This window comes from Manihot esculenta, chromosome 8 (assembly GCF_001659605.2).
Source record: "Manihot esculenta cultivar AM560-2 chromosome 8, M.esculenta_v8, whole genome shotgun sequence".
NCBI lineage: Eukaryota > Viridiplantae > Streptophyta > Magnoliopsida > Malpighiales > Euphorbiaceae > Manihot > Manihot esculenta.
In genome coordinates, this window is record NC_035168.2 from 2,137,747 (window position 1) to 2,164,379 (window position 26,633).

A 26,633-nucleotide genomic window follows, 5' to 3' on the forward strand; every position below is an offset into this window, starting at 1 on the left:
TCCTTTCTAACTATACTGGACTATCTCTAGCTCTCTAGCTATCTGTTTCTATAGGATAGGATAAACTGATAAGCGACTTCTGACTGAGGGCAGCTAATATCTCATCTGTCTTACCCAGTACATACTGTCTGGTATACTTAGAGTCGTCGCTGAGCAGTTTTCTCCTTACCTCTGGGTTAGCCTCGTCACTATACTACAGATCTCATCTCTACGCAACTGCTAACCTGCCTTTTCTCTACCTGTCGACATCTAGTGCCCAAGTCTCAGGTCATACGGAATGAGCTAGTCCACTAGATCCTCCATTCTGCATGGGAACACCTGGCCTTGGTAGTGCTTTTGTGCAACTGTTCACAGTTGTGACAAAGTCTCAAGGTTTCATCCTTCGTTTCTCACACCGATACTGAAACCTTCCAGGGTGTAGTACTAAGTCGGATAGAAGCCTTATCTACCAAGTTCACACTGTTCTACTATCTTTCTTACTTATGCAACTGTTTTTCTAACTCTTACATGCTACAGGTACCACTTCAAAGGAAGAGGTGAAAATGAGTCTAGTCTCCACCTTCACTTAACTTTCAGACGCTATATTGTTTTACCAATGGTAACCCTGTTAGCCTGTCTGGGATAACACATATAACTCTCTTTCTCTCTTTCTGATTATGGGTACTGAGACTGGTTCCCTGACCTGGCTCCTATGTTCTCACCCAAGAGCAAGAAAACCCCTGACTACCTTTCCTAACGCGTTCACGAGCCTGTAGGGCTGCTATCAAACTTCTGGGTATGCTATACTGTCCCCTCAAAGGACTAACTCTGACCCATCCGAGCCTCTAAACTCTGAACTTTTCTACCTTGTCTTTGCAGACTTAGGTAGTACCTCGAGTAACTAGCCCATCCGCCCTAGGTTGACATCACCAGTCATCCCTAGAACCATAAGGTCAGCTGAAAGGCATCTACTCTCAACAACCTCTGATCTATACTGACTCACTGACTCTACCTCAGATGGATCACACTCGGGTTCACTAACCCAGAGAAAACACTCTAAGCCCAGAAGTTATCAACCCTCCTCTATCTATGGCTTTCAAACCACAGGGAAAGAAACATCAGGGTCCACTATCACCTACACATCTGAACAACCTCAAGTGAACGTATCTGACGTCACCGTGTTCGATGTGTTAGCCTCCTACTGAGTCAGGATGAAGATCCAAGCTAAAGCTAAGGAATCTTCCCTCGAGAACCGAAGAAAAGGAGAACTCTCTTTTCCTGCCTTACCCACTATCCTGAAATATGGCTAGAGCTACAGGCTGAGTTACACTACTAGACGTCATCTGCTGGGACTGTGCCAATCAGGGCCGCAGTAGGACACTCACATAATATGAGTCCTTTCTGCTCGCATCTATACATGCCGTAGTCCCATACCATCAGACTACTTTTGTGTAAACTCCACGCCTCACGTATCCAGAACTATCTGAACTATCTGAACTAGAGCTCAATCGCCATCTAATCCCAGACTAAACGGAAATCTCTTTCTAACCTTTCTGCTCTCTTCTATTTCACTTACTCTTCTCTTATTCTTTTTCTTACTTTTCACGTTCTTACACTATGCTCTGCCTTATATTCTTTCCTTAAGGTCTATACTTAAAAATACCTGGATTACTAACATCCACGGTTATAGCTCTCGAGCTCTTTCCTGGTTCACTAACCTTGAGCGACTCACTCGTCTCTGAACCTTTATCTCTGACGATCTAACTCTATTACACTGTACTATTCTCACCACATCAACTGCTCTTCTCGTAAGATCCAGAAAACCATACACATCAGAACACGCATAAATGAGCTTACCTGGCACCACTGTGTTCAGTGTGTTTGTCTCTGGCTAATCCTGGGTGAAAATCCGAGCTGAAACTAACGGACTTCCACTTAAGGAACCTCCTGAAGAAGGAACTACCTCTCTTTCTCTATCTCTGGTTGGAGCTTCTGGTGGAATGATATGGTCTGAGGATGTCTGTGGGCACTGTGTTGACACGATGATAGTGGGACACTCTCGTGCCATGTGCCCCTCCTGTCCGCACCGGAAACATGCTGTTGTCCCAGCCCGACAGACTCCTTTGTGCCTCCTACCGCACCTCGCACAGCTAGAACTACCCCAACCAGAACTCGAACCCTCGCGATAACCCATGTCAAACTGTACCCTATTCCAGAACTCTCTTTTCTTTGATCCTTTCAAGCCTCTCACTTTCTTTTTATTCGTTGCAGCAGCCTTACCCAAAGGGAAACGATCACTATTCTCTGGGTCATTTTCTATACTCATGTTTTCTGTCTGCCCTGGCTGCTCACAGTCACTCTCTTTATGCTCCCTTGAGCTATCTGAACAAGCCCATCCTGCAAACTCTATAGCAAACTGTTCCCAGGATAAGCTTTCTACCCTCGGGTCCACATGCTGGGTGAACCATTCCCTTGTCTTCTCACATTTCACTGTGACCCCTGCCATCTGAATGGCTCTACTCTCACTGGCTCCCAACTCGTCAGTTATCATCTTGACCATTCTAAGATACTCCAAAGGGTCATCACCAGTCTCAAAGTTGGGAACATCCAACCTCAAATAATCTGTCATCTTTCCCTCACTTCCTCCAGGTGAACTAGGCTTAGGTATTTGGCCAATTGGGGCTACTGGGTCTACTGGTGGTGAAGGAGGTACAACATGCTCTGGGTTAGGGTTGACTGACCCGGGGTAACAAAAGAAGGGTGACCACATGGTATACTGTGAATATGACGGTGGATATGGCGGATAACAGGGAGGATGGGGCATAAAAGTGGGATATGGGTTATACCTAGGAAACTCTGATGTACCTCTCATCGGGTACTCTGCCCCCCACTGGTAGGGCGGATACTGAGGTCGAACAAATCTCGAGGCCTGAGTGTCTCCCTGGGATTCACCCAAATCTCCTCCTGACCTGCTCCTGCCCAAGCTACCATCTCTGTTCTGCACATCCTCCTCTACGACTCTCATAAACCCTGACATACCACTCTGCACTACTCCCCTTCTACTCTCATCACTAGCCCGTCTAGGGTCCCTTGATGTACCTTCTCTGCTTAAACTATCTGATGTTGCCCTTTGCAGAACGGGGAGATGAGCATCCATGTCCTCATCCTCCGGCGGAGCTCCTGTCAATCTAGCAGATCGACGAGTTCCTCTCATCCTGCCTCTGAAAAGCACAACATCACACACAATATCATCAAATGATCCATGTGAAAACACATAAATCCTCAGCACATATCACACATATCAAGAATGCACATGCAACCCATCATGGCATTTCACATCAGCATGTAAGACAGGACTCCACATCCTATCCTAGTGGACATGATTTTAACTTATTGTGCTTTCCTTCCTATACAAGACAACACCTCTTTCCGATGTGGGATATCTCAACACACCGTACTCTTGAGGCCCTATGCTCTGATACCAATCTGTAACGACCCGGAAACCGGTACCCCTCAGTAACGGTCCGAACCATCACTGGCACTAGGATCCAGATCGACTTAAGGCCGCCGGGACCCGTAGTCAGCCAACTATACTCTCTGTGTACCTGATAAATCCCATACATGATACAAAACGACTCAATAATCCTGTAAACCTTTGTAGGCTTAACTGCTGCTATTCAGATATGTCAATCTGAAATGGCCCTCAGGGCCTATACCAGGGACTACTATCTGCTGTGGGTCAAGGGATTTAAACCCTTTTAATCTGTAACACATCCCATTGGTATCTCATCAAAGCCATACGTTAAGCCCAACTCACACATTTCTCATCAAGAAACGTAAAACAGGATTCATGTACAAGGGATTAACCATACATCACACTATAGCAATGACACTAGGGAAAGCATAAGTCTATCCAGTATATGACAGTACATATCTATACATTACATTACAACTAATCTGTTTAATTACATCATGTCCACTATGCTATTACAACATACAATCATGCATAACTTTCCGCTGTACTCTTGCTGACTTTGACTTCCCATAGCTATCTCAGAACCTGCAAAACTGGGATTAAGGGAGTGGGATGAGCTCTAGAGCCCAGTGAGGAGGAACAATAAAAACAGTTCATTCATTACATGCTCTCATGAAATGCATCACATCACAAACATATCATCTCAAGGATGAACTTGTCACCAATAACCCTCAACTACATGTTATACGAATGCCAACTGTGCCAAGGAGACTATGTCATCACCTGGTCTACACTTATCTCTCTGATATCACAACATGACTAACTGTGCCAAGGAGACGAGGTCTCACCTGGTCTACACTTAACTCTGATTTGACAGCCCAACTGTCTCACTCATAGTACCAGGAGCGACCTGGACTATCCAGGGGCGACCTGGTATGGCTATCTCATGCCATAAATCTGTAGCTGCTCTCTGTCAAGGGCTAAGGATCATCCAACATTCATCCACATAAACAACATCTTATATGCAATGCATCATCATCGTGAAGTCTAATGCAATACAACCTAATACATAACATGGCAGGTTATGATGCGTGGATCATGCTAGAATCGTGTCATTTCTCAAGATAAAATATGTAGTTTAGTTCCACTCACCTTTGCTTCTCTGGCAGATACTGTACTGACTCTGATATCTCTAACTCTGATGACCTCCTCGAACTCTCGGGTCCAATCCTACACAAATGGACTCGAATGAGGTGTCACACATACTTTGACTAACTCTTAAACAAGTCCCCATAATCCCCTCTAAACCTCTAAACATAATCACATAACTTATGCAAACGAAGGCTGGACAGAACACATTCGGCAGCAGGTTCGGCGGCCGAATGTCCTCTCCAGAGCCGAAACTCATGCATGTTCGGCGGCACCTTCGGCGGCCGAATGTGCATGACAGATCCGAAAGTCCATTCTTTCGGAGGCAACCTTAGGCAGCCGAAACTACCTCCACAAGGGGTTCGGCGGCCGAATCCTCCCTTCGACGGCCGAACCTGAGTTCATCCAGAACTCAGCTTCGTGCATAAACAAGCCTGTCAAGCAACTCCACTCCACAAGAGGTTCGGCGGCCGAATCTTTACTTCGGCGGCCGAAGCTGGGTTCTCCAGAAGGCAGAACCTTGCTTCCTCTCATGCACACCGTCTCCAACACACTCTAACATGCATACCTCAGCGTCTCAACTCACATATACTCTGGTATATGCACAAAGGGGTCCCAAACTACCTATTAACCCCAACAAAACAACTAACACAACACATAATCAAGCTTTCACCATGAACACATCAACTAGACTCTAAAACCTAAACATGCAAATCTACCCTTAACCTCTTTAAAAACTGTTAAAACCATAAAACAAGTATAAAGACCTCTCTTACCTCCTGAAACTAGCAGAGGAACAACTTGAACTCACCAAATCCCCTTCCCAAGCTTCAAACCACCAAAACCTTTCTTTTCTCTCAAAACCTTCAACATCTCTTGCAAACGAGCAACCCTCTGCATGAGCTGCTTAAAAGCTTGCAGATGAGTCAAGGGAGACGTGGCCTAACCTCTGGTCATGATCTGGAGGTGAACACCTGGCCAAACCACGGACTGAGGAGCATGCACAACTAACCAACCACCTCAGCTTCGGTTGCCGAAACTGCATGCAAAACCATGCAACTTTCGGGGGCCGAACATAACCTTCGGGGGCCGAACATTGGGCACTTTCGGCAGCCGAACTTAACCTTCGGGGGCCGAACATTACAGAAACTCCTTTGGCCAATTCTCCACGAAACTCAACTCGTTTCCTACCCTAAACCTTTAAAACACTTGAAAACATTTGAGAAAACTTTCTCGTACCCTTCCAGAGACCTCTGACATTCTCAAATTCCACCGGACGGTAGGAATTCCGATGTCTGAATCTAGCCGGGTATTACAGTGACAAGTGGGTATGTTTTATGTTTTGATTTCAAGCAAATTTTTCGGATTGTTTTGATCATGTAGATCTAACGGACTTTTAAATATATTAATTATTTAAATTTAAATAATTCATTTCTCTTTTTAAGCTTTTAGAACATCTCCAACGATCAAATTTGGAGTATGATAAAAATTGCTGAAAAATTTAAAGATAGTAGATCTAAAAAAAATTAATTTCAAAATAAAGCTCTTTTTATGTATTCTTAGAGTCAAATAATCTTACCTCTGATTTATTTACAGTATTACTTTTAAATTTATCATTATTTTTAATTTATTTAAATGAGGATGTTGCAGAGATTATATATTATTGGATCCACCTCTTTGTGTTAGAAAAGTAAAATTAAAGAAAAAATTTGATGAATCTTTTTATTCGCTCTGAAATACTTACATATTGATAATGAAAAATTTATAGAATCATTAGCGAACGCAACTACAGAAAGTAAGAAGAAAAAGCTAATGAGAAATAGAGCTTTGGACTTAAAAAAAGAAAATAATTTTTTTTTTTGAAATAGGGGGTTGGGGGAATCGAACCTTAAACCTTTCAAGGCTACATGATGCACTTTCCACCAGGCTAAGCCTTGAAGTGCAAAAAAATAAAATTTTATTGCTCGATTTAAATTTTATTTTCGATTCAATTGTTCATAAAAAATTTCGTCAAGAAAAAATTTGAATACCAAAGAAAAGAACTCAACGTCAACGACCAGTCATCTGCCTTTAATGTGTATGGTCAATATCTAATGATATTGCTGGATTTAAATCTGACATACTGAAATATTAAATATTTAGTGTATTGTTACTAATTATATTTTCAATTAATATATATTATTTAATTATAATATATGTATCACCTCACTTATTTTGTATAATATATTATAATTTAATTAATTTATTATAAATATTATTTATAATTAAAAATATATTAATGTAAATTAAATTTTTATAATTATAAAAATATAAATAAATTTAAAATATAATATATTACGATAATGAAAAAATAAAAATTTATTTATTTTTAAAACAAAACTACTGGTTATATTAATAAAATTTTATCAAATAAAGAGAGATATCATTCCAAACAAAAAAATAATCATGTCTAATAAATTCTCTAGTTAAAATACGAGCAGTTAGAGTGGTATGATGACGAATTTATCTAACATAAATATCAGTTTTAGAGTCTAATAAAAATTTATAATCATTCAAAATCAAACCCAATTCACAAATGTCTAAATATGTAGACTGAATAATTTGAACTATCTGCAAATAATTCATAAGAATGCGAAAAGGCAAAAATTTCATCGCAAAGAGGAAACAGTGACGGAGAGCTAAAATTTCAACAATTACCAGCGTACCATTCCTTTCGAAAAACCAAAAACACTACGTTAAAATATACTCTCAGAGTTTTTCACAATAAAACCGTAACCAATAAAATCTTGAATCTGAAACAAAATCCCATCAACTTGACAAAACCAACTAAAATTGTCCAAATTTGAAAATCAGACACGAATTTGGAGAGAAATAGCTTCAGGATTACTAGTAGGGCTGGAGGAATAAAATAAGTTTTTGCCCAAAGTACCAGCACGTTGAGCAGTTTTCCAATCCAAAATATGATGCATGACGTCGGTGAGCTTGCATCTGATTCCATAATAATGAATTCTTTGCTAACCATAATCTATATGCACATATCATTATAAAAATTTTTCGAATTTTGTCTTAAAATTTCAAAATTTATAGTAAAAAATTTAAAAAAAATTATCATTATGCTTTAAATCTCCCACTCCCCCTAATCTCTAAACTTCTTTGAACATAGATCAATGTAATAAAATATGATTGACACTTTCATTTTCATAGCACCAAAGAGATCTAACATCCACATCCATATCCATATCCTTTTATCAAAAATAAAAACCTAATTGAAATGTTTTAAATAATCAAATAAATAGTAAGAAAGGAATTTTATAAAAAAAAATTATAAAATTTTAGATTATATTATAAATTAATAAAAAAAATTAAATGACCCTATTATATTTAGCAACACTATAACAAAAAGACTAAAATTGCACTCAATTTTGAATTTTGGCGTTGCGTTGAATGATATCTCCGTCTCCGACACTAAAATAAGAGGGCATTAGAACGAGTTTTTTTTTTCTCGTGTAGGTTTTCCCTGCCCAGTCGTCAATGACTCTCTCCCGGCATGGGTTAGTCCTCTTCATCCCGGATGGGCTATAATAATGTATTTGGGGTTGTTTTTTTGGTAGATAGCAGACGTGAGGCTAGCGTGAGGATTTCGCATGTGGGCATGTTGTTTCTATTTTTCCTTGGGGTTCTTCTTCTCCATCGTCGATGAGCTCCTAGTATGCTTTTTATTTATAATTTGGTTTGCGGGAGCTGTCCCTGTTTGGTTTAGATCTAAGGTAATTTGGGGCCTTTAATTCTGCCTCTGCTTAAATGGTTGACCTTTATGGCTTTAGATCTTGAAATTAAGGCTCTGTTAGATCTCTTCCGTAGCTATAATAATAGTCCGATTTATTTGAAGTTGATGCAAATCGTGGATCTAGATCAATTTGGCCTCTGGAACAACTTTTCTTATGGCTTCCCTAGTCTTCAGTACGTGTTCTAGTCAATTTTCTCTTACTACATTGTGGGAGTTTGGTGTTTGGCTCTTCCTCAGCCCTGTTCTGCTTATGGTGTGAGCCATGGTACTTGCATTTTTTGTTTTCTCCTCTGCCCTCTTGCAATTTATGGTATGTGTGTTGAGCTTCTTTGGATGGTTGTTAGAGTCTCGATGGACCGAGGCTTTAGTGGTGGTTGGCGATGGTGGATTCCGCTCTCTTGCCATTTGGCAACAGTGCTGATTTTCATCTCCTACTGCATGATGCATTAGTCTACTAGGATTTTCTTTATTATGGCCTAGAGCCTTGTAATTTTTAGGGCCTCTAACAGCCCATTTCAAGTCCATTCAAAATCTTTGTGCTGACTTTTTAATGCAATATAATCCCTTACCTTTGATAAAAAAAAAATTTTTTAAATGAATTTCAATTATTTTAATTCAAACACGAATTCAAAAGGATTTTGAATGGTCCGAAATTAAATTTGTGGACTAATTTAAAATTGTCACTTCTAATTAGTTAGAACTCCTCATGATAACACATGTTTTGATTTCAAGTTAACGTTGAAATGCAGATGACAGCATATGATAATCATATGCAATGTTGGATGCGATCATTGATGCCAAATGTAATTAATTAGTCTAATTAAATCAGCTTTATCTAGATAATGACGAGTCTTATCCTCTAATTAAAACGTTCAACCAAGTTACTATCTGATTCATCATGAAAATGAGTTGTGTCTCACTTGAAGCTGGCTGATTCGATAGGTCTGGAGTTTTGGATGAGGTACTGTGTCTGTTTTGCATGCCATTGTTATAAGACATATATTGAATGTGAGTAATGATATATAACCAACTTTCATTGATAAATTGCTTCTCAACACATGTCCAAGGTGGGTCTTGTATAGAATTAAATTATCGTATTTATATTTAAACCATTTTATTTAAAATTAAATTTACGCTTGAAATTCTTATATTTAATTAAAATCATTACATTCTATTGGTCGAATGTAAGAAATTTTCTAAATTTACCTGAAGAGAGAGAACAAGCGAAGGTTGAACTCTGAACTGCTAATTAACCTTCAAGATGGCAAATTTTATATAGTTGTCTTAGTATAGTTTGATTGAACTAAGCATGTAATTCAAGTTTTCTGTAAATTCGATCCAATGGCAGGCAATCACCTTGTGATTTGTTTCCATGTCATAAAATAAAATATAAATTTTCAGCGGGACAAGGTTGTCAAAAAAAGCTATATTATAGTGCTTTTAGATCCAAGATAAGAATTTTCATGGAAGTTGTCCTCATGATGGTATCTGGAATTTTGTTAACTTTCTAAGAAAACTGGGGTCAGTTAGTTGTCTGGAGAAGTTGGTGTGCATGTGACCCAATAAAGATGGAGACCCTTATATTCATGCAAAGAATGAATTCTTCACGGCCGTGAGAAGAAGGCGAAGTTGCATAAGGAAGAAAAGAATGATTCTTATTTGGCTTCTATTTCTTCCATACAAATTCATTATCACCTTACTTAATTGTTAGTTTTTGGAGATCGTTTTTCCCATTCAAGTCACCCCTTCCCAACGTATTATAATATAATTGGTTCGGTGTACCATAAGATGATATTCTTGAAATACCCAATAATTTTCCTCCAATCCCACAACACATCCAACTAATAAAAATGTTGTTAATATATAAACAGCAGCTTTGGCAATGACAGCAATTCCAGTAGCTTCCAGCAACTTCCAGAGCTTATTTGCAGTTATTTTACAGTTGCAACGTACTTCTCTCAAGTGGACTTCTCTCCAAAGGAGTTACAACTAATTTCTCTCAAGTTACTTGGCAATGAAGTGTTTCAAAATAGCTGTTTAATTTATGAACAAAATTTAGCGCCAATTCTGTTTTAATAGTTAGTTAGAATAGAAGATTCTGGATTAGTTAAAAGCTGTATAAATAGTAGAAGTTTAGATTGACGGGTTGCATATTCTGTAATCATTTTTTGATCATCAATGAGAAATTCTTCATTTCTTCTCATGGTATCAGAGCAGACTCCATTTCTTCTTCATATTTCTTGTTGTTTTTTGTGATCATTCTTGATCCTTGTGGATCGTATTTGAGATAGCTTTCTTTGTGATCCTTGTTGATTGTATGAGATGGCAAATGCTACACACACTACTGCTGCAAATGTAATGCTTAATCCAGAGCTTGAATCAGCATTAACACTGTCAAATTCAGATAATCCTGGCATAAAACTGGTTAGTAATCCTCTCACTGGTCCAAACTACTTGTCTTGGACAAGATCCATGATAATTGCCCTAAGAGCCAAAGATAAGCTTGGATTTGTTACAGGCAAGATATCTAAACCTAATTCTGACGCTCCTGAATATAAGAAATGGATAACAGTAGATTCTATGATCATTTCATGGATTTTAAACTCAATTTCTAGAGATCTATCAGATGGATTTCTGTATGCACCATCTGCTCATGATCTATGGAATGACATAGCTGAGAGATTTGGTGAAAGTAATGGTCCTTTATTTTTCCAAATCAAGAAAGAATTGGCTAATATAAGCCAAGGATCTATGACTCTTGCTGCTTATTACAACAAATTGAAAAGATGTTGGGATGAATTGTCAGTACTTTGTCCATTGCCACCATGTGCTTGTGGTGCAGCTAAGGAATTAACTGCTTTTGAAGAAAGGGAGAGATTGATACAGTTTCTCATGGGCCTGAATCATCAATATGAGCATGTGTCTAATCAGATTTTGTTGCTTGATCCATTACCTTCTGCAAGTAAGGCATACGGAATGGTACAAAATGTAGAAAAACAGAAAGAAATTCAAGTAACTTTTCCTGAATCTTCTGACATCACAACTGTTATGGCTGCTCAGAAATTCAACAACTCTAGAAGGCAATCTTCAGGTGACAGTAAGTTTAATTCTAAGAACAAAGCTGACAGGTACTGTGATTTTTGTCAGACCTATGGACACTTGAAGGAGAAATGCTTTAAACTCCATGGCTATCCAGAATGGTTTTCTGACTTCAAGAAGCAGAAATATGGAGCAAAATCCAACAATGCAATGGCCTTTAATATCATAGCTGAATCTCCTTTGGATACTGAAACTACCAATGCTCCTCATACTGTCACTGAAAATATGACAGATAGTATCTCCAGAATAGTGCAATTTGAGATATCAAAGGCTCTTAAAGGGAAATCTATCCAGTCAAGTGTTGAGGAGGTTGCCACTGCACATCATGCTTCAAGTTTCGCAGGTATTGCTTCTGATAATTGCTCTAGCAACTTTAAATGTATGGATAAAGGAACCTGGATTGTTGACTCAGGTGCCACAGACCATATGTCTGGTGACCTTGCCCTTTTTGATTCCATTTCCAAGTTAAAAACACCTAGACATGTCAGACTACCAGATGGAAGAACAAAACTTGTTACCCACATTGGAACCATTCAACTTTCACCTAGAATTACCTTGTTCAATACACTTTACATCACAGATTTTCATTGCAATCTTTTGTCTGTGAATTACCTTGCCTCTACCTGTAAAATCTTTGTTACTCAATATCCTGATCACTGTGTGTTGCAGGATTTGCAGAGTAAAGAAGAAATTGCTGTTGGATTAGTTGTTGGTAGGTTATATCATATCAATAAACAGTCCTTTTCCATTACAAAAGTAAATAATGCTTGTACAGCACATGAACCTCACTTGTTTCAGCTTTGGCATAGCAGATTAGGACATCCTTCTACCAATAAAATGAGGCATTTATTTGTTGTACCCATCATTAGCAGTGATGTACTTCCTTGTACTGTTTGCCCAATGGCTAAACAAGAAAGACTTGTGTTTCCCTCCAAAGTTGAACATTCTCTCACTATCTTTGAATTGTTACATATGGATCTATGGGGACCATATAGAATTAAATCTGTGACAGGTGCATATTATATGTTCACCATTGTTGATGATCATTCCAGGTTCACTTGGACCTATATGTTAAATTCCAAAACTCAAGTACCTTCTGTGTTAACCCATTTCCTTGCTCATATTGAAAATCAATTCAAAACTCATGTCAAAACTGTCAGAACAGATAATGGTTCTGAATTCTTAAACAATGACTGTTTTTCCTTATTTAGTTCTAAAGGTATTAGACACCAAAGGACATGCGTATATACTCCACAGCAAAATGGAGTTGTTGAAAGGAAACACAAGCATTTGCTACAAGTGGCAAGGTCCTTAATGTTTCAATCCAAGTTTCCTTCACATTTTTGGTCAGAAACTCTTTTAACTGCCACACATTTGATTAATAGACTACCATCATAAATTTTAAAATGGAAAAGTCCATATGAGTTAGTTCATGGTCATAAACCCAAACTTGATTATCTGAGAGTTATAGGATGTTTATGTTTTGCCACAAATTTGTCTCCTGGCAAAACAAAATTTTCTGTCAGAGGTCTACCAAGTGTCTTATTGGGCTATGGTCCACAACAGAAAGGATACAAACTATATAATCTTCATACCAAACAAATTTACATTTCCAGAGATGTTAGATTTCATGAAAATGTGTTTCCCTTTCATCTCACTAACCCTTCATCTGTTACAGACTTTTGTTTGCCTGAATGTATAGTAGATGAAATAGCTATACATTCTTCCTCTATTCCTATTGAACCTTCTTTCAATCCTCTTACAGATCAAATTCCCAATGCAAACATCTCTGATATATCCTTGTCTTCTCCAACCCCATCCATGGGTTTGTCATCACCAATACATAATTCAACTCCTGTTGAACCAAATATTGAGTTAGAACCTTTATCTACAGAAATTACTATGCCTGAGTCTTCACTATCCCAACCAGTTAGGAGAAGCACAAGAGTAAAACAAACACCAAAATGGTTAACTGATTTCATTGTTCCTTCCAATATATCCAACAGCAATGTGGCCTTTACTTCTGTAAATTCTGCTGACGCTTATCCTTCCCATATTATTTTTTCCACTTCTTATAATGCTTTTCAGGCACAAATATCTCAAATCCAGGAACCTTGTTCTTACAAGCAAGCTGCAAAAGAAATTAATTGGATCAATGCCATGCACCTGGAACTTGATGCCCTGGAGAAAAATAAAACTTGGACAATGTCTGCCTTACCTAAAAACAAGAAACCTATTGGTAGCAAATGGGTATACAGAATTAAGTACAAGCCAGATGGATCAATTGATAAATTCAAAGCCAGGTTAGTGGCCAAAGGATTTACACAGTTGTTGGGACTTGATTACACAGAAACTTATTCTCCAGTGGCAAAGTTAGTAACTGTCAGACTATTACTTGCTGTTTGTACAAGCTTAAACTGGCATTTACATCAACTTGATGTTAACAATGCTTATCTTCATGGTGAGCTTGATGAAGAAATATATATGGTGCCACCGGAGGGTTATGCTAAAGCTTTGCCGGGTCAGTATTGTAAGCTTAATAAGTCCCTTTATGGCCTGAAACAAGCAGGCAGACAATGGAACAAAATGTTTACTGCTACTATAGCAGAAATTGGCTTTGTGCAGTCCACTCATGATAATTGCTTGTTTACCAAAGGTAATGGAGATCAATTTCTGGCGTTATTGGTCTATGTTGATGATATATTGTTGACTGGACCAAATGAACATTTAATTGATGATGTCAAACAGTTTCTAGACAAGACTTTTACTATAAAAGATCTTGGTTCAGCAAAGTTTTTTCTTGGAATTGAGATTGCAAGATCACAGCATGGCATGTTTATTTCCCAGAAAAAGTTCATTACTGATATGCTTTCTGAGGCTGATATGTTAGATTGCAAAGCTGTTTGTACACCTTTACTACAAGGCTTGAAACTTGTTCCTGAAATGGGGGCTCCAATTGACAATCCAGAAATGTATAGAAGGCTAGTTGGCAGGTTGATTTATTTGAGTTTAACAAGGCCTGATATAGCTCAAGGTGTTCAACAGCTTACACAATTTATGCAGAGCCCTTGTTCTGATCATTTGAAATCAGCACTACATTTACTAAAGTACCTCAAAGGGACACTATCACGTGGTCTCTATTATCCAGTTGAATCAAGTTTTCAGTTAACTGCATATTGTGATGCAGATTGGGCCACATGCACCATAACCCGGAAGTCGGTTACAGGCTATTGTGTGTTTCTTGGAGATTCTTTAGTTTCTTGGAAAACTAAGAAACAAGCAACTGTTAGCAGATCATCTGCTGAAGCAGAATATAGATCAATGGCAACTACAGTTTGTGAACTTCAGTGGATTAGTTACGTTTTACAGGAACTTCAAGTCCCTTTACACTTGCCAATTCCTTTGAAATGTGATAATCTTGCTGCCATGCATATTGCGGCAAATCCAGTGTTTCATGAGAGAACAAAACACTTGGATATTGACTGCCATATTGTTAGAGAGAAATTAAAAGCTGGATTCATCACTACTTCTCATGTTCCATCAAAATTTCAGATAGCAGATATGTTTACCAAGGTTCTTCCTGCTGCTGCATTCAAATTTCTTGTTTCCAAGCTAGGAATGGTTCATATTTTTCCATCCCAAGCTTGAGGGGGGGCTGTTGTTAATATATAAACAGCAGCTTTGGCAATGACAGCAATTCCAGTAGCTTCCAGCAACTTCCAGAGCTTATTTGCAGTTATTTTACAGTTGCAACGTACTTCTCTCAAGTGGACTTCTCTCCAAAGGAGTTACAACTAATTTCTCTCAAGTTACTTGGCAATGAAGTGTTTCAAAATAGCTGTTTAATTTATGAACAAAATTTAGCGCCAATTCTGTTTTAATAGTTAGTTAGAATAGAAGATTCTGGATTAGTTAAAAGCTGTATAAATAGTAGAAGTTTAGATTGACGGGTTGCATATTCTGTAATCATTTTTTGATCATCAATGAGAAATTCTTCATTTCTTCTCAAAAAAACTAACTTCACTAGTCTCTCCTACTCAAAACCCAAAAATTTATGTGGGAATTTGACCAACAACAACCCATTACATGTGGCATCTCCCTGTATTTACGTGCTTGCTTTATAATATTGGTGCCAATTGGATCTCTTCTATATTTTAAGTGTTAACAAATAGATGCAAGTACACAACTAAGATTTGAAAAGCTTTAATAATGCAAAAGAAAAAACCCTTCCTTTTGTCTTTTTTCTAACTTTATTAAAATTTAAAAGGGATTGAGATTTATTTGCAAGTGAGACTGAGCAGCGAGCACTAATTTATTTGAAAGAACAATGGGGTTTGTTATTCATGAAACTATGATGATCTGTCTTGTTTAGTTGTAGTAGGTGATTCCAAAGGGCCATTCTTTATTTTGTGGGTCCAAAATCACTATCATCAATTCATCACCATCACCTTCAGCTTCAGCCCACCTCTCTACATTATCCTATTGTGTCCAAAGTCTACCCATTAGTAAATATATCTATCAAGATCTCCTGCTTTTGGCTTTATCTTCTCCTATCTAATTTACCCCTTCATTATCTACTTGTAGAAATTAAAAAAAAAAAATTAAGCAAATTTGCTCTGATTTGTTGGGTCTTTTTCAGAGAAAATTAAGCAACTAAAGACAAGCTTTATCTTGCCTAACTATTTTTGAGTCTTTTTCAGAGAAACTTATGCTTTGTTGGGTGATTTCAAAGGCTTGTTGACGCTAGTGTTCCCGGACCGGAGGTAGTTGCGGCAGCCGTGCAAGTTCTGGTTTCTGTTAGGATTCCCCTTCTTGGTTCTTGGGCTGGGTTTTTTTATTCAGGCTTTTATTTATTTTTTTTCTGTTGTAAGCTATGCCTAATTTATATTGTTGGGCTTAACACATTTTGTTAATGAATGAAATTTTATCTTCAATGAAAAAAAGAAAAAAGATATAGAAACTCGAATTTAGATAGTTATATTTCTTTAACACTTAATCACGTTAAGTTAGCGTAATAATAGCGGAAAAGAGATAAAGGGCTAGAGAAAGGAGGAGATTTGGGGTCATTTATAAGTGAGAATCGTAATTAATGCTTGGATTGAAGCGTCCATGAAACAAGGTTTCTAATTGTTGTCTACTGTTATGCTAGGAAATTAATAAGGGCAGTTTCACATGGGAACACGGAGAGATAGAGAGAATAGGAGAAGAGCAGCCTTCTTTTGTCACCTTCAATCTTCTCAGCTTCTTGAATAGCATAGCAAGTCCTTTTTTTTCACTTTCTTCCACAATAGGCAAAGAAAGGGGTGCCTCTTCTTCTTCCTCCTCTCAATAATATAGTTTCAAGTGAAAAAGTATATATACATATATATCTTCAATCTGTCATCTTTTTCTCAGATTTCTCTGCAAATGAGGAGTTTAGCTACTTGTTATAGTGAACATGCCATTAAAGTATCAGATTCATATTGCTCAGGCCTGTCAAATCAGCCCTATCTTTCCCCTGAGCAGTCACCGTCGATTCCCAATGCAGTTACTTGTATATATAAAAAACTTTTATCCCAGAAAAGCCTCTGGATCGCCCTCACATGGTGCAACAAGCTGCTAAGCCAAGGCCTTTCCATTAATATCAGCGACTCCGTTTCAATTCCTTCAAAATTCAATGCCAATTTTCACCACCTTCCAAAAACCAAAGGCTCCAAGACATTCCAATCTTGCAATTCAAAGATTAAAGTTTTCTGGGATCTTTCTTCTGCTTATTACGACACCGGACCTGAGCCGATCAGTGGGTTTTACGTGGTGGTTTTGGTGGATTCAGAACTTGCCTTACTCCTTGGAGATATGGAAGAAGCAGCAGCTTCCCTGGAAGATGGCCTTTTTACAAAAACACCAACTTTGAAATCCTTTATGGTTTCTCGAAGTGAGCATTTCTCGGGCAATGCTATTTATTCAACCAAGACAAAGTTCAGCGAATCTGGAAAGGCTCATGATATATTAATCAAGTGCATCGGAGACGACGAGGGATCGAAGAATCCTGTATTATCTGTGTGCATTGATAATAAGATGATATTTCAAGCGAAGAGATTGAGGTGGAATTTTAGAGGGAATCAGACAATTTTCTTGGATGGATTATTGGTAGATATGATGTGGGATTTGCATGACTGGTTCTTTAAAGAATCTTCTGGAAATGCTGTGTTCATGTTCAGGACAAGAAGTGGATTGGACAGCAGGCTATGGCTGGAGGAGAATAACTCCAGCCAGAAGGGACAAGATAGGGCAGAGTTCTCCTTGTTGATCTGTGCCTGTAAGAATCCTGGATGATTCCTTTCTTTTTTGTCTCTCCTTTACAAGGTTTTATATTGTTTATTGTCTTATTATAGAGAAATATGGTTAACTAGAAGCAAGGGGAAACGTTTACAAGTTGTGGATATTCAATTGTACATTAAACATTGAAACATCTTCTATATATGAATTATGTGGTCTTTCTCTGCGTTTGTGTCGGGAGAAGAACACTAAGGTTTCAATTTATGATATTCTTTATTGAGAGATACATATTAGCAAAAATAACTCTTTTGAGAGTAAACTTCAATTATTTTCCCTCCCTAATGAATCTTCTTCATTTGTAATGTGCATTTTCATAATGTTTTGCTATTACACAAATTCATGATCATCCCTCGAATTTCAACAGTCTTTACAGAGGATCATTGAATGCTTGTCTTTAGTTGTTGATGCTGTGTGGTGAGATATGTGACTTGTCTAATTTTGTTTTCTAGTCTTTAGCTTGACTCTGTTTGAACATGGTGTTGGCCACCATTTCATAGCAGATGAGAAGAGAACCTGTCTTTTATTCCCAAAGTGTCGGTTATTTTCGTTATTAATTCAAATTACCAATACCCATAAATATTTTTTTTTTTGAAAAAAAAAAAGAGAGTTTGTTGAACTTTGAGTCGTTTGTAAGCAACAGGGAGACAAAAGTTCCCTCTTTTTGGGTGCAGAAAGTGAATGCAACATTGTAATAATACACCCAAGGCATGTCATGAGGAGTGAAAGCCTTTTTCCAAGCTTTGCAATGAGAAGGACCAAAAAAATTGTGTCTTTTTTTGGTTTGCATTCACCGTTGAAGGACTATAATGTCTGTTGTCAGTGGCATGAAATGAAATCAGAAATTGTAGCAGAGCAGAAGTATTGTGAAGCAATGAGCTTTTCAGTGACACTTGATTCAGTTTCTAGATCTGCAAAGCTTTGAGTTCAAATCACAGAGAAAATCAAATTAACCACCGAAGAAAAAAAAAAGAAGATTCCATTATTGGTGGGTTTCAGAGATTTATGGGTTTTGAAAGCTGTGTTATATTAACACTGTAGCCAACTACAGGGTGCCGCATGCACCTTTGCCAGGTGTTTCTGAGTTGCTGGTTTGGCGTTCATGTACTTAACTTCCCTCCACTTTTTTCCCTATGCTTCGAAAGACTAAATTCTCTTCTATGCTGGGATAATGATGATTAAAATTTTATTAAATTCTTTTCCTTTATCTTTAAATTTTTAGGGAATAGAATTAAGAAAGTTTATAACCTGAATCTCTTATACTCCATGATAATGACTATTTTGTTAATAGAAATACATCTCAAAAATTAACTTATATCTCTTTAAAAGTTATTATTTAAATTGTAATTTAAAAAATTATTGTAAATATTTAATTTTAAAAAAATTTAGCAAAAATTAAATTCAAGGGGGAATTTTTTTGATTTGCACATTAAAAAATAAGATTTAATTTTTTTTAAAATAATTTCAATTAATTAATCTGTTGATTTTCATTTTTAACTATGACTTCCTTGAAATTAGAGATAAGAATAATCAATAAAAAAAATTTTGAGACGTTTGATAAATTTATTTCAAATTTATAATCTAGCAGGAAATACATAGAATAGAAAATAAAATAAAAAAATAAAAGCATAAAGATGGAGGTTATTTATAGTGAAAAAAATGACCGTTATAAGCGGTTATAAAAATTTTAAAATAATATAATAAAATCATAACGGTCATATTTAATATTAGATTTAAATTTTATAAATAAAATCTTTAACGATTATAAAATTTTTAATAACTCTAAAATTTTTAACGATCATAAAATTTTTAATAATTATAAAGTCTTTTGAAATCTAAATCAATTTTAACTATAACTTCCTTAAAATCAGAAGATAAAAGAAAATCAATTAAAAAAAAATTGAGATGTTTGATAAGATTATAAGTTGACACAAACATTCTGCTTTTTTTTATCCAATTGATTTATTATAAGAGTGTTAATTTTTTATTTTAACAATATAATTAAGCTTATATTTTATCATGAGTTAAATAGGCTAAACTCACAGTACAACGATAAAAAAGACTATATAAAATTTAGATTCACAATAAAAAAATTCAGCATAGCACTTAAAAATTTAGCCCAATTCATAAACTATCTACCGACCGCATATAGTACCGTGCACACTGTTTAAGACTACCAAAACCACCATCCGACCGCACAAATTGAAAAATATCAATCGGAAATCCAACACTCGCCAATCTAAAAAATAATAAAGGTGAAAAATGTAGTACAAATAACAAAATACACCGAATAACAAACTAGACATAGACAAGCCACAATCAAAGACCAAAAATTACATGCAATCTGGAAAAATATCTCAACCAAATAGCCAGCATGAAAGAAGAAGCCATCATTAAAGAGGAAATTGGCCCATGGCAGTTGTAGTCTCCATTAACTATGAAGCAATCGTTAAAGAACAAACAAAGCTCTAGCGCCAACAGAACTAACTATTGTTACCTCTAAAAACACTGGCCATAAAAATGAGGATTGCGACCACAAACTCAAATAAAGTATATCTGATAAATCAGTCTCATAATAAAAGCAACAGATTTACAAAAGTATACTAAAACAGATCTACCATTATCACGATTAGAGGAGACGGTGAGATAAACGGCTCATTCCATTGCACAAAACGATTTTTGACACTTTTTACCTCTTTCTTCTCTCTAAAAGTGTTAAATTGTTGTACTAGTATTAGCCTTAATTTCTTTCTTTTTTTTTTTTTTTCACTTAGAGCAAAGTACTTTATTTTAATAATTTTTAATATTATTAAAATTGAAACTTATTGATAAAATCATAGAAAAATTATTTGGAGCATTATGAATGTTGGGCTAGGATTTTAATTGAACTAGAATCCAACAAATTCTAAAACCAAATGGGCTTGTATATGGTGTTTGCAAGTGGGCTTATGAACCACATAATATTTTGATTTTGGTTGCTTCTCTACTTTTATTCAACTTATTGCTAGAATATAACTAATTATTTTGGTTGTTTTTTATTAAAAAAAAATTAGATATTAAATATGTGATCTATAATTAATAGTGCTTAATGATTTCAATACGCATTGGGTAGCGGCTCTTCTTGTGTGGCTGGAGATTTGGTCTGGTGCTTGTATTTGTAAATGGAACTGTTACCAAGTTAAAACAAGGAAAGAATTTTTTTTAAAAAAAATAGTATTCTTAATTTTTGGACGAATTTAAGATAATTAATTTTATCAGAAAAAAATTGAGCTTTTTTACTTTTTAGACTAAGTAGATGAATCAAGAAAATTAGTCATAAAATTAAATATTTAAGCTAAATTAAGTTTAAATTGGAATTTTCAAATTAAATTATTTTCAATAAGTATAGGAATGGTAAAGTTGAATATTTAAAAAAAAAAAAAGTTTTAATAGCGGCAGTCAGACTTTAGAAATATTGTATTTATAAGAGCAAGAAGTATCTGCAAGAATTGTCCAAAAATAAGAATTCATGTCTTGAAAGTTATAAATTTTTGAAAAATCAAAAGTAAAAGCTTTGTCACTAGAAGAGGCTTTTACATTTCTTCTATTTTGATTGGACTTTCCTTGTATATAATAATTAAATATATATAATGGGTATTACTAAATAAATTATAATGTTCAAATCCAAATTAAAATTATTTTTTTAAAATTGAAATTAGATTGAGAATAAATTAAAAATGAATTGATTAAAATTAAACTTTCTAAATTGAATGTAAATTTATGTTGAAATTAATCATTTCAATTTATTTTTGAATTACATTAATTGTATAAAATAAAAAAAGTTATTAACTTTATCAAATTAAAAAATTCAAATAAATAAAACTCTATCCATAAATTTAAATTTTTCAAAATTTTGAATTAAAACTATTAACTGCGATTTAGAATTAGCCTTTATAGAGACCATCCACCTGTGCATGATTTTTGTCAAGAGACAGCTCCAAATGTCAAAGACACTCGCGAAAATACCAAAACAAAATCGAAATTGGATATCAAAACATCATAGAAATTTCTTCATGAACTTATTATTAAAAAAAATAAAACAAAATTAATTTTACAAGTAAATTGATCATATTACTTTTAATTAAATTAAATATATTTTTTAAAGTTAATTATAACTTTACAATCAGAATAATTTATTTTTTAATTTAAAATTATCTCGAAACATCAAAAAGGATCCATATCAGATCACATTCATAACATGACTAAAAAAAAAGATGCACAAAAAGTTATTTCTTTTTAAAATAATAAAAGAAAAGGGTTGGAAAGCAGCAGGGAAGGGCCAATTTGTGGGCAGTTGGCACCAAGGCAGACCACTCGAAAACCGAGCCGAAATAAAACCGGTAAAATTAGAGGTGACCGTTTCTTAAAACCACGACCTAACCCGGCGGTTTCGGTCGCTATCGGTTTCTAGGTCGAGTCCCCATCTGAAACCAAAACCCTACCGCTGTCATGACTCCTTGAAGTGGACCCTACTTGCCATCTGGGTTTCATCACGTTTTGACTCAAGTTTTCACGGCAGGAGGTTTTGCTACGTACTGATTTCCCATTTTTACCCTTCTGGTGAGCCCAAACTGAGGCCCAAAATAGGATTTATAAAAATTTAATTATAGGTATATGTGTTTAATGAATCAATAAATATCATTCCAACTAAAATTATGATAAATGCCATAAAAATTAATATTATTAATTTTTTTATTAATTAGTGTTTATATACTCTAATAAAAATTTCCAAAAAGTCCTTTATTGATATATATAATTTGATTCGAATGTGATGCATATGAGAAGAAAATGTAAATTACATAAAGATATATGTAAAGATAAATAACAACATAGTCTTTACATATCTATATTTTATTTTTTTAAGTATAATTTTATCAACTAGTTTTACTTTTGATTTTTTTCTATTTAAAAGAAAAAAAATATAAAAATAGAAAGACAAATAAAGAGATAAAAAGAGAAATATAAAAATGAAATCATAATTAATTACAAAATGGAGTGATGAAAATGTAAATAGTTATTTAAGTAAAATTAATGGCAATAAAAATAAAATTGAAAAATTAGAAAATTTAAGATTGGTTTGGATTTTAAATAATTTATCGAAAAATTTATTTTTTAATAAGGAATTTAATTAAGTTCAGAAAGTAACTAAGGAAATAAAGATTTTAATTTTATAAAAAGTTTTAAAAAAAATTAAATAAATAAAATCTGAGCACTACCTAAAAATTTAAAATTTTTTTAGTTGAGTTTTTAAAATTAAATAACAAAATCATCATTAGCAATACACTTAGGGAGTAAAAAGTAATTTGATTTTTGAAAAATCCAATGGGTCGAGGGGTAGTAAACAGTGGGCCGAGAAGAGGGAAAAGGGCAAAAGAGTAAAAAGAAAGGGAAACCGCCAAAGATGAACGTGATCTTCAACGGCGGCATCCCGTTACGTACAGAAAACGGCAAAAGCAAGCATCGATGCCCTAACCCTCTCAATCTTCACCTACTTTTTTTTTTTTTTTTTTTTTTTTAATTTTAATTTTTTATTATAATTTTGAATTTTAATGTTTTTTTTTAATAACTATCCCCGCACTCTGTTCTCAGATAAAACCCCCCCTAATACCCCTCGCTTTTTCTCATCTTTGAAAAACCCTTTCTAGAATTCTCTACCTCAGTCTCTGCTATTCAACCATGTCTTGCTTCAAGGGCAAATACGCCGGTAATCTCTCCTTCTTTTTCTATTCTCTCGTCTTTTAAGCTTGTTTGGTTAGATTCCGGTGGATTCTCTCTCTTTTCTCCTTAGATCTTGTCTCAGCTTTTTTTTATTTGATTAGATCTGTGTTTTCTCTTATCCGATCGTTTTCATTTTCACATTATTTTTCGGATCTGTTGTTAATTGGTGATGCTAAAGCTTTCTTTTCCGTGATTATTTGTCTGTGTTTTCATTATATCTGATTCTTCTTCTTACTTCTGGTCGAATCAAATCTGTTTGTTTGCTGTAATTTCTCTAATGAGCTTCGTATTTGATCTGGACTACCAGATCTGTCTCCATATAGTTTGCTTTATGAAGATCAGTAGTTGAACAAAAGGATCTCAAAAACAGTTTGATTGATGAACTCACTAGTTTTGTGCTGTGCCAATTTCGAATTAATTTTTTTGTGGGAAAGATATGGAGTTTGATGAATGGTTATTGTCGTCGAGTTATGAGCGCGTCCAGCTACTGCTGAACAAAGGAAACAATATCATGTGATTAATGCTTTAGTTAGATTTATTATATGTGAATTTTGATGATTTCTTATTGTGTTTATATGGAATGAAATATGAGTGACTAAATTCATCCCCAAATTTCCCTAAATGTTTTAGATGATTTCTGAATTGTGCATGCATGATAGTTTATCTGCTGTTAAATTATTTTCACTGTTGTTTTTTATAAGCATTCATGTCATTGGTTTGCACGCTGGAATTGGTGTTTTGGTGGGTTTTGGGAATTTACACATATGAATCGAACATAGTATCTTATAAAAATTTTCTCTTTGCAGACGAACTCATTGCCAATGCTGCCTATATTGGCACCCCTGGAAAGGGCATCCTTGCTGCTGACGAGTCTACTGGCACCATTGGCAAGCGTCTAGCCAGCATCAACGTTGAGAATGTTGAGGACAACAGAAGGGCTCTTCGCGAACTTCTCTTCACCACCCCTGGTGCCCTCCAATATCTCAGCGGTGTGATTCTGTTTGAAGAAACCCTGTACCAGAAGTCGAAATCAGGTATTGTTAATTAGGTTTGAGGATAAGTTTTGATTATATTCATTCTGGAAGTTATTTTCATCCTAAAATCAATTTTTCATCTGTGTTGCTGTTATTGTTTTCATTATTTATTTATTTATTATTATTATTTTTTCTATTCTTTCTATTCTCCGTGAAGTATGCCCTTTTTATTGTTAAACCATGACTTCTTTTCCCTTCAAAGCTGACTTGAACGCTATTTTGTTTAGGCAAGCCTTTTGTTGACATCTTGAAGGAAGGTGGTGTCCTCCCTGGTATTAAAGTCGACAAGGGTACCGTTGAGCTTGCTGGTACCAATGGTGAGACTACAACCCAGGGTCTTGATGGCCTTGCACAGCGATGCCAAAAATACTATGAAGCTGGTGCTCGCTTTGCCAAATGGCGTGCTGTACTCAAGATTGGCCCCAATGAGCCATCTCAGCTTGCCATCAACGAGAATGCCAATGGATTGGCCAGATATGCCATCATTTGCCAGGAGAATGGTTTGGTCCCTATTGTGGAGCCTGAGATCTTGGTTGATGGACCTCATGACATTAACAAGTGTGCTGAGGTCACTGAGCGGGTTCTTGCTGCATGCTACAAAGCTCTCAATGATCATCACGTCTTGCTTGAGGGAACTCTTTTGAAGCCCAATATGGTGACCCCAGGATCAGAATCCAAAAAGGTTGCACCTGAGGTGATTGCGGAGTACACAGTCCGTGCCCTCCAACGCACTGTGCCTGCGGCAGTCCCTGCTATTGTGTTCTTGTCTGGAGGCCAGAGTGAGGAGGAGGCTACCCTCAACCTCAATGCCATGAACAAGCTTAAGACCAAGAAGCCATGGTCTTTATCCTTCTCCTTTGGACGTGCCCTTCAACAGAGTACCCTCAAGGCCTGGGCTGGCAAGGAGGAGAATGTGAAGAAGGCTCAAGATTCATTTATTGTCAGGTGCAAGGCCAACTCAGAGGCAACTCTTGGAACTTACAAGGGTGATGCTACTCTTGGTGAGGGTGCTTCAGAGAGCCTCCACGTGAAGGACTACAAATACTAAATGGTCTCGGTGCGTTGGAAGTGATGAGGAGTAATAGGCTGGCACATCTCAGGCTTAGTTTTTTTTTTTTTTTTTCCTTCTTCCTTTAAAGTCGCTGATCAGATTTACTAGGATGAAGTAGCATAATAAAAGCATGAAGAAATATTGAGTTTGAATGGTTTTGGACAGTCTGGGGGGAAACTGTTTTCTATTTATTTATCCTACTTTTTTGTGGAGGTTCAATGATCCGGTTTTCTGATGTAAACATGGAGTCTATGAACTTGTTTCTTTTCTTTATGAATTATGTGCGCTTTATTTTATCGCAAAAGATTTCATTAGCCGAGAGAGTATACAATTCTCTTTGTGCAGCAACTACAATTAACTGTGGAGCTTAGTCAGAAACCCAGCCCTGGAAAATCATACCCAGTTCAGTGCTGTCACCGACAACATTGCAGTGTGTTTGGAGATGGGGGGCGTATGTTTCCGGAAACAACCTCACGAGAATCATGCATGCTATGATTGTATAGGCAATCTCTGTGTGCTATGAATGCGACACTTTCTGGGAGTGCCAGCTCTAAAATGAAAGGGCAAGGCATGCGAGCTTTCAAAGGGTTGCGGCTTTCTGGTTAGCTGTGTTTTGGTTGGTGTTGATAGTGGAAATGGACTAAGGGAATGATTTTAAGGCTAAAAGAAATGTATGGTTTAAATTAGACGCAGTTTAAATTTGCAAGTGCAATGTAAAGCCCAATGTTAAAGATTTCTTTGTTTCACAGAAAATGTTTTTCTAAAAAAATATTTATACATTTTCTAAATGTTTGGAGTATTTAAAAGAATTTGACAAAAGAAAAGTATATATATATGTTTTTTTATCATACAATAAAATATTGAGAAATAAGTTTCTTTTTTTAAAAATATTTTTCAATTAAAATATTTTTAAATGCTAGTTGACAAAAAAAAAATGCAAGCGAGACGGTGTAAATTTATTAATGTAATGAGTAAAGTGTCAAATGC

General features: G+C 35.9%; 2 protein-coding genes across 2 annotated transcripts; both read left to right on the plus strand.

Annotated features, from left to right (window-relative positions):
• Positions 1-15,941: 15,941 nt before the first annotated feature.
• Positions 15,942-18,928, plus strand: LOC110620718. Its single transcript, XM_021764541.2, has one exon. It carries the CDS (start codon positions 16,896-16,898, stop codon positions 17,802-17,804), a length of 909 nt encoding a protein of 302 aa, XP_021620233.1. The 5' UTR covers positions 15,942-16,895; the 3' UTR covers positions 17,805-18,928.
• A 4,460-nt stretch (positions 18,929-23,388) lies between these two features.
• On the plus strand, positions 23,389-25,919 carry LOC110621095 (fructose-bisphosphate aldolase 6, cytosolic). The gene is made up of 3 exons (XM_021765152.2): positions 23,389-23,547; positions 24,368-24,595; positions 24,823-25,919. The coding sequence occupies exons 1-3, from the start codon at positions 23,520-23,522 to the stop codon at positions 25,641-25,643; spliced, it is 1,077 nt and encodes a 358-aa protein (XP_021620844.1). The 5' UTR covers positions 23,389-23,519; the 3' UTR covers positions 25,644-25,919.
• The last annotated feature ends 714 nt before the right edge of the window (positions 25,920-26,633 follow it).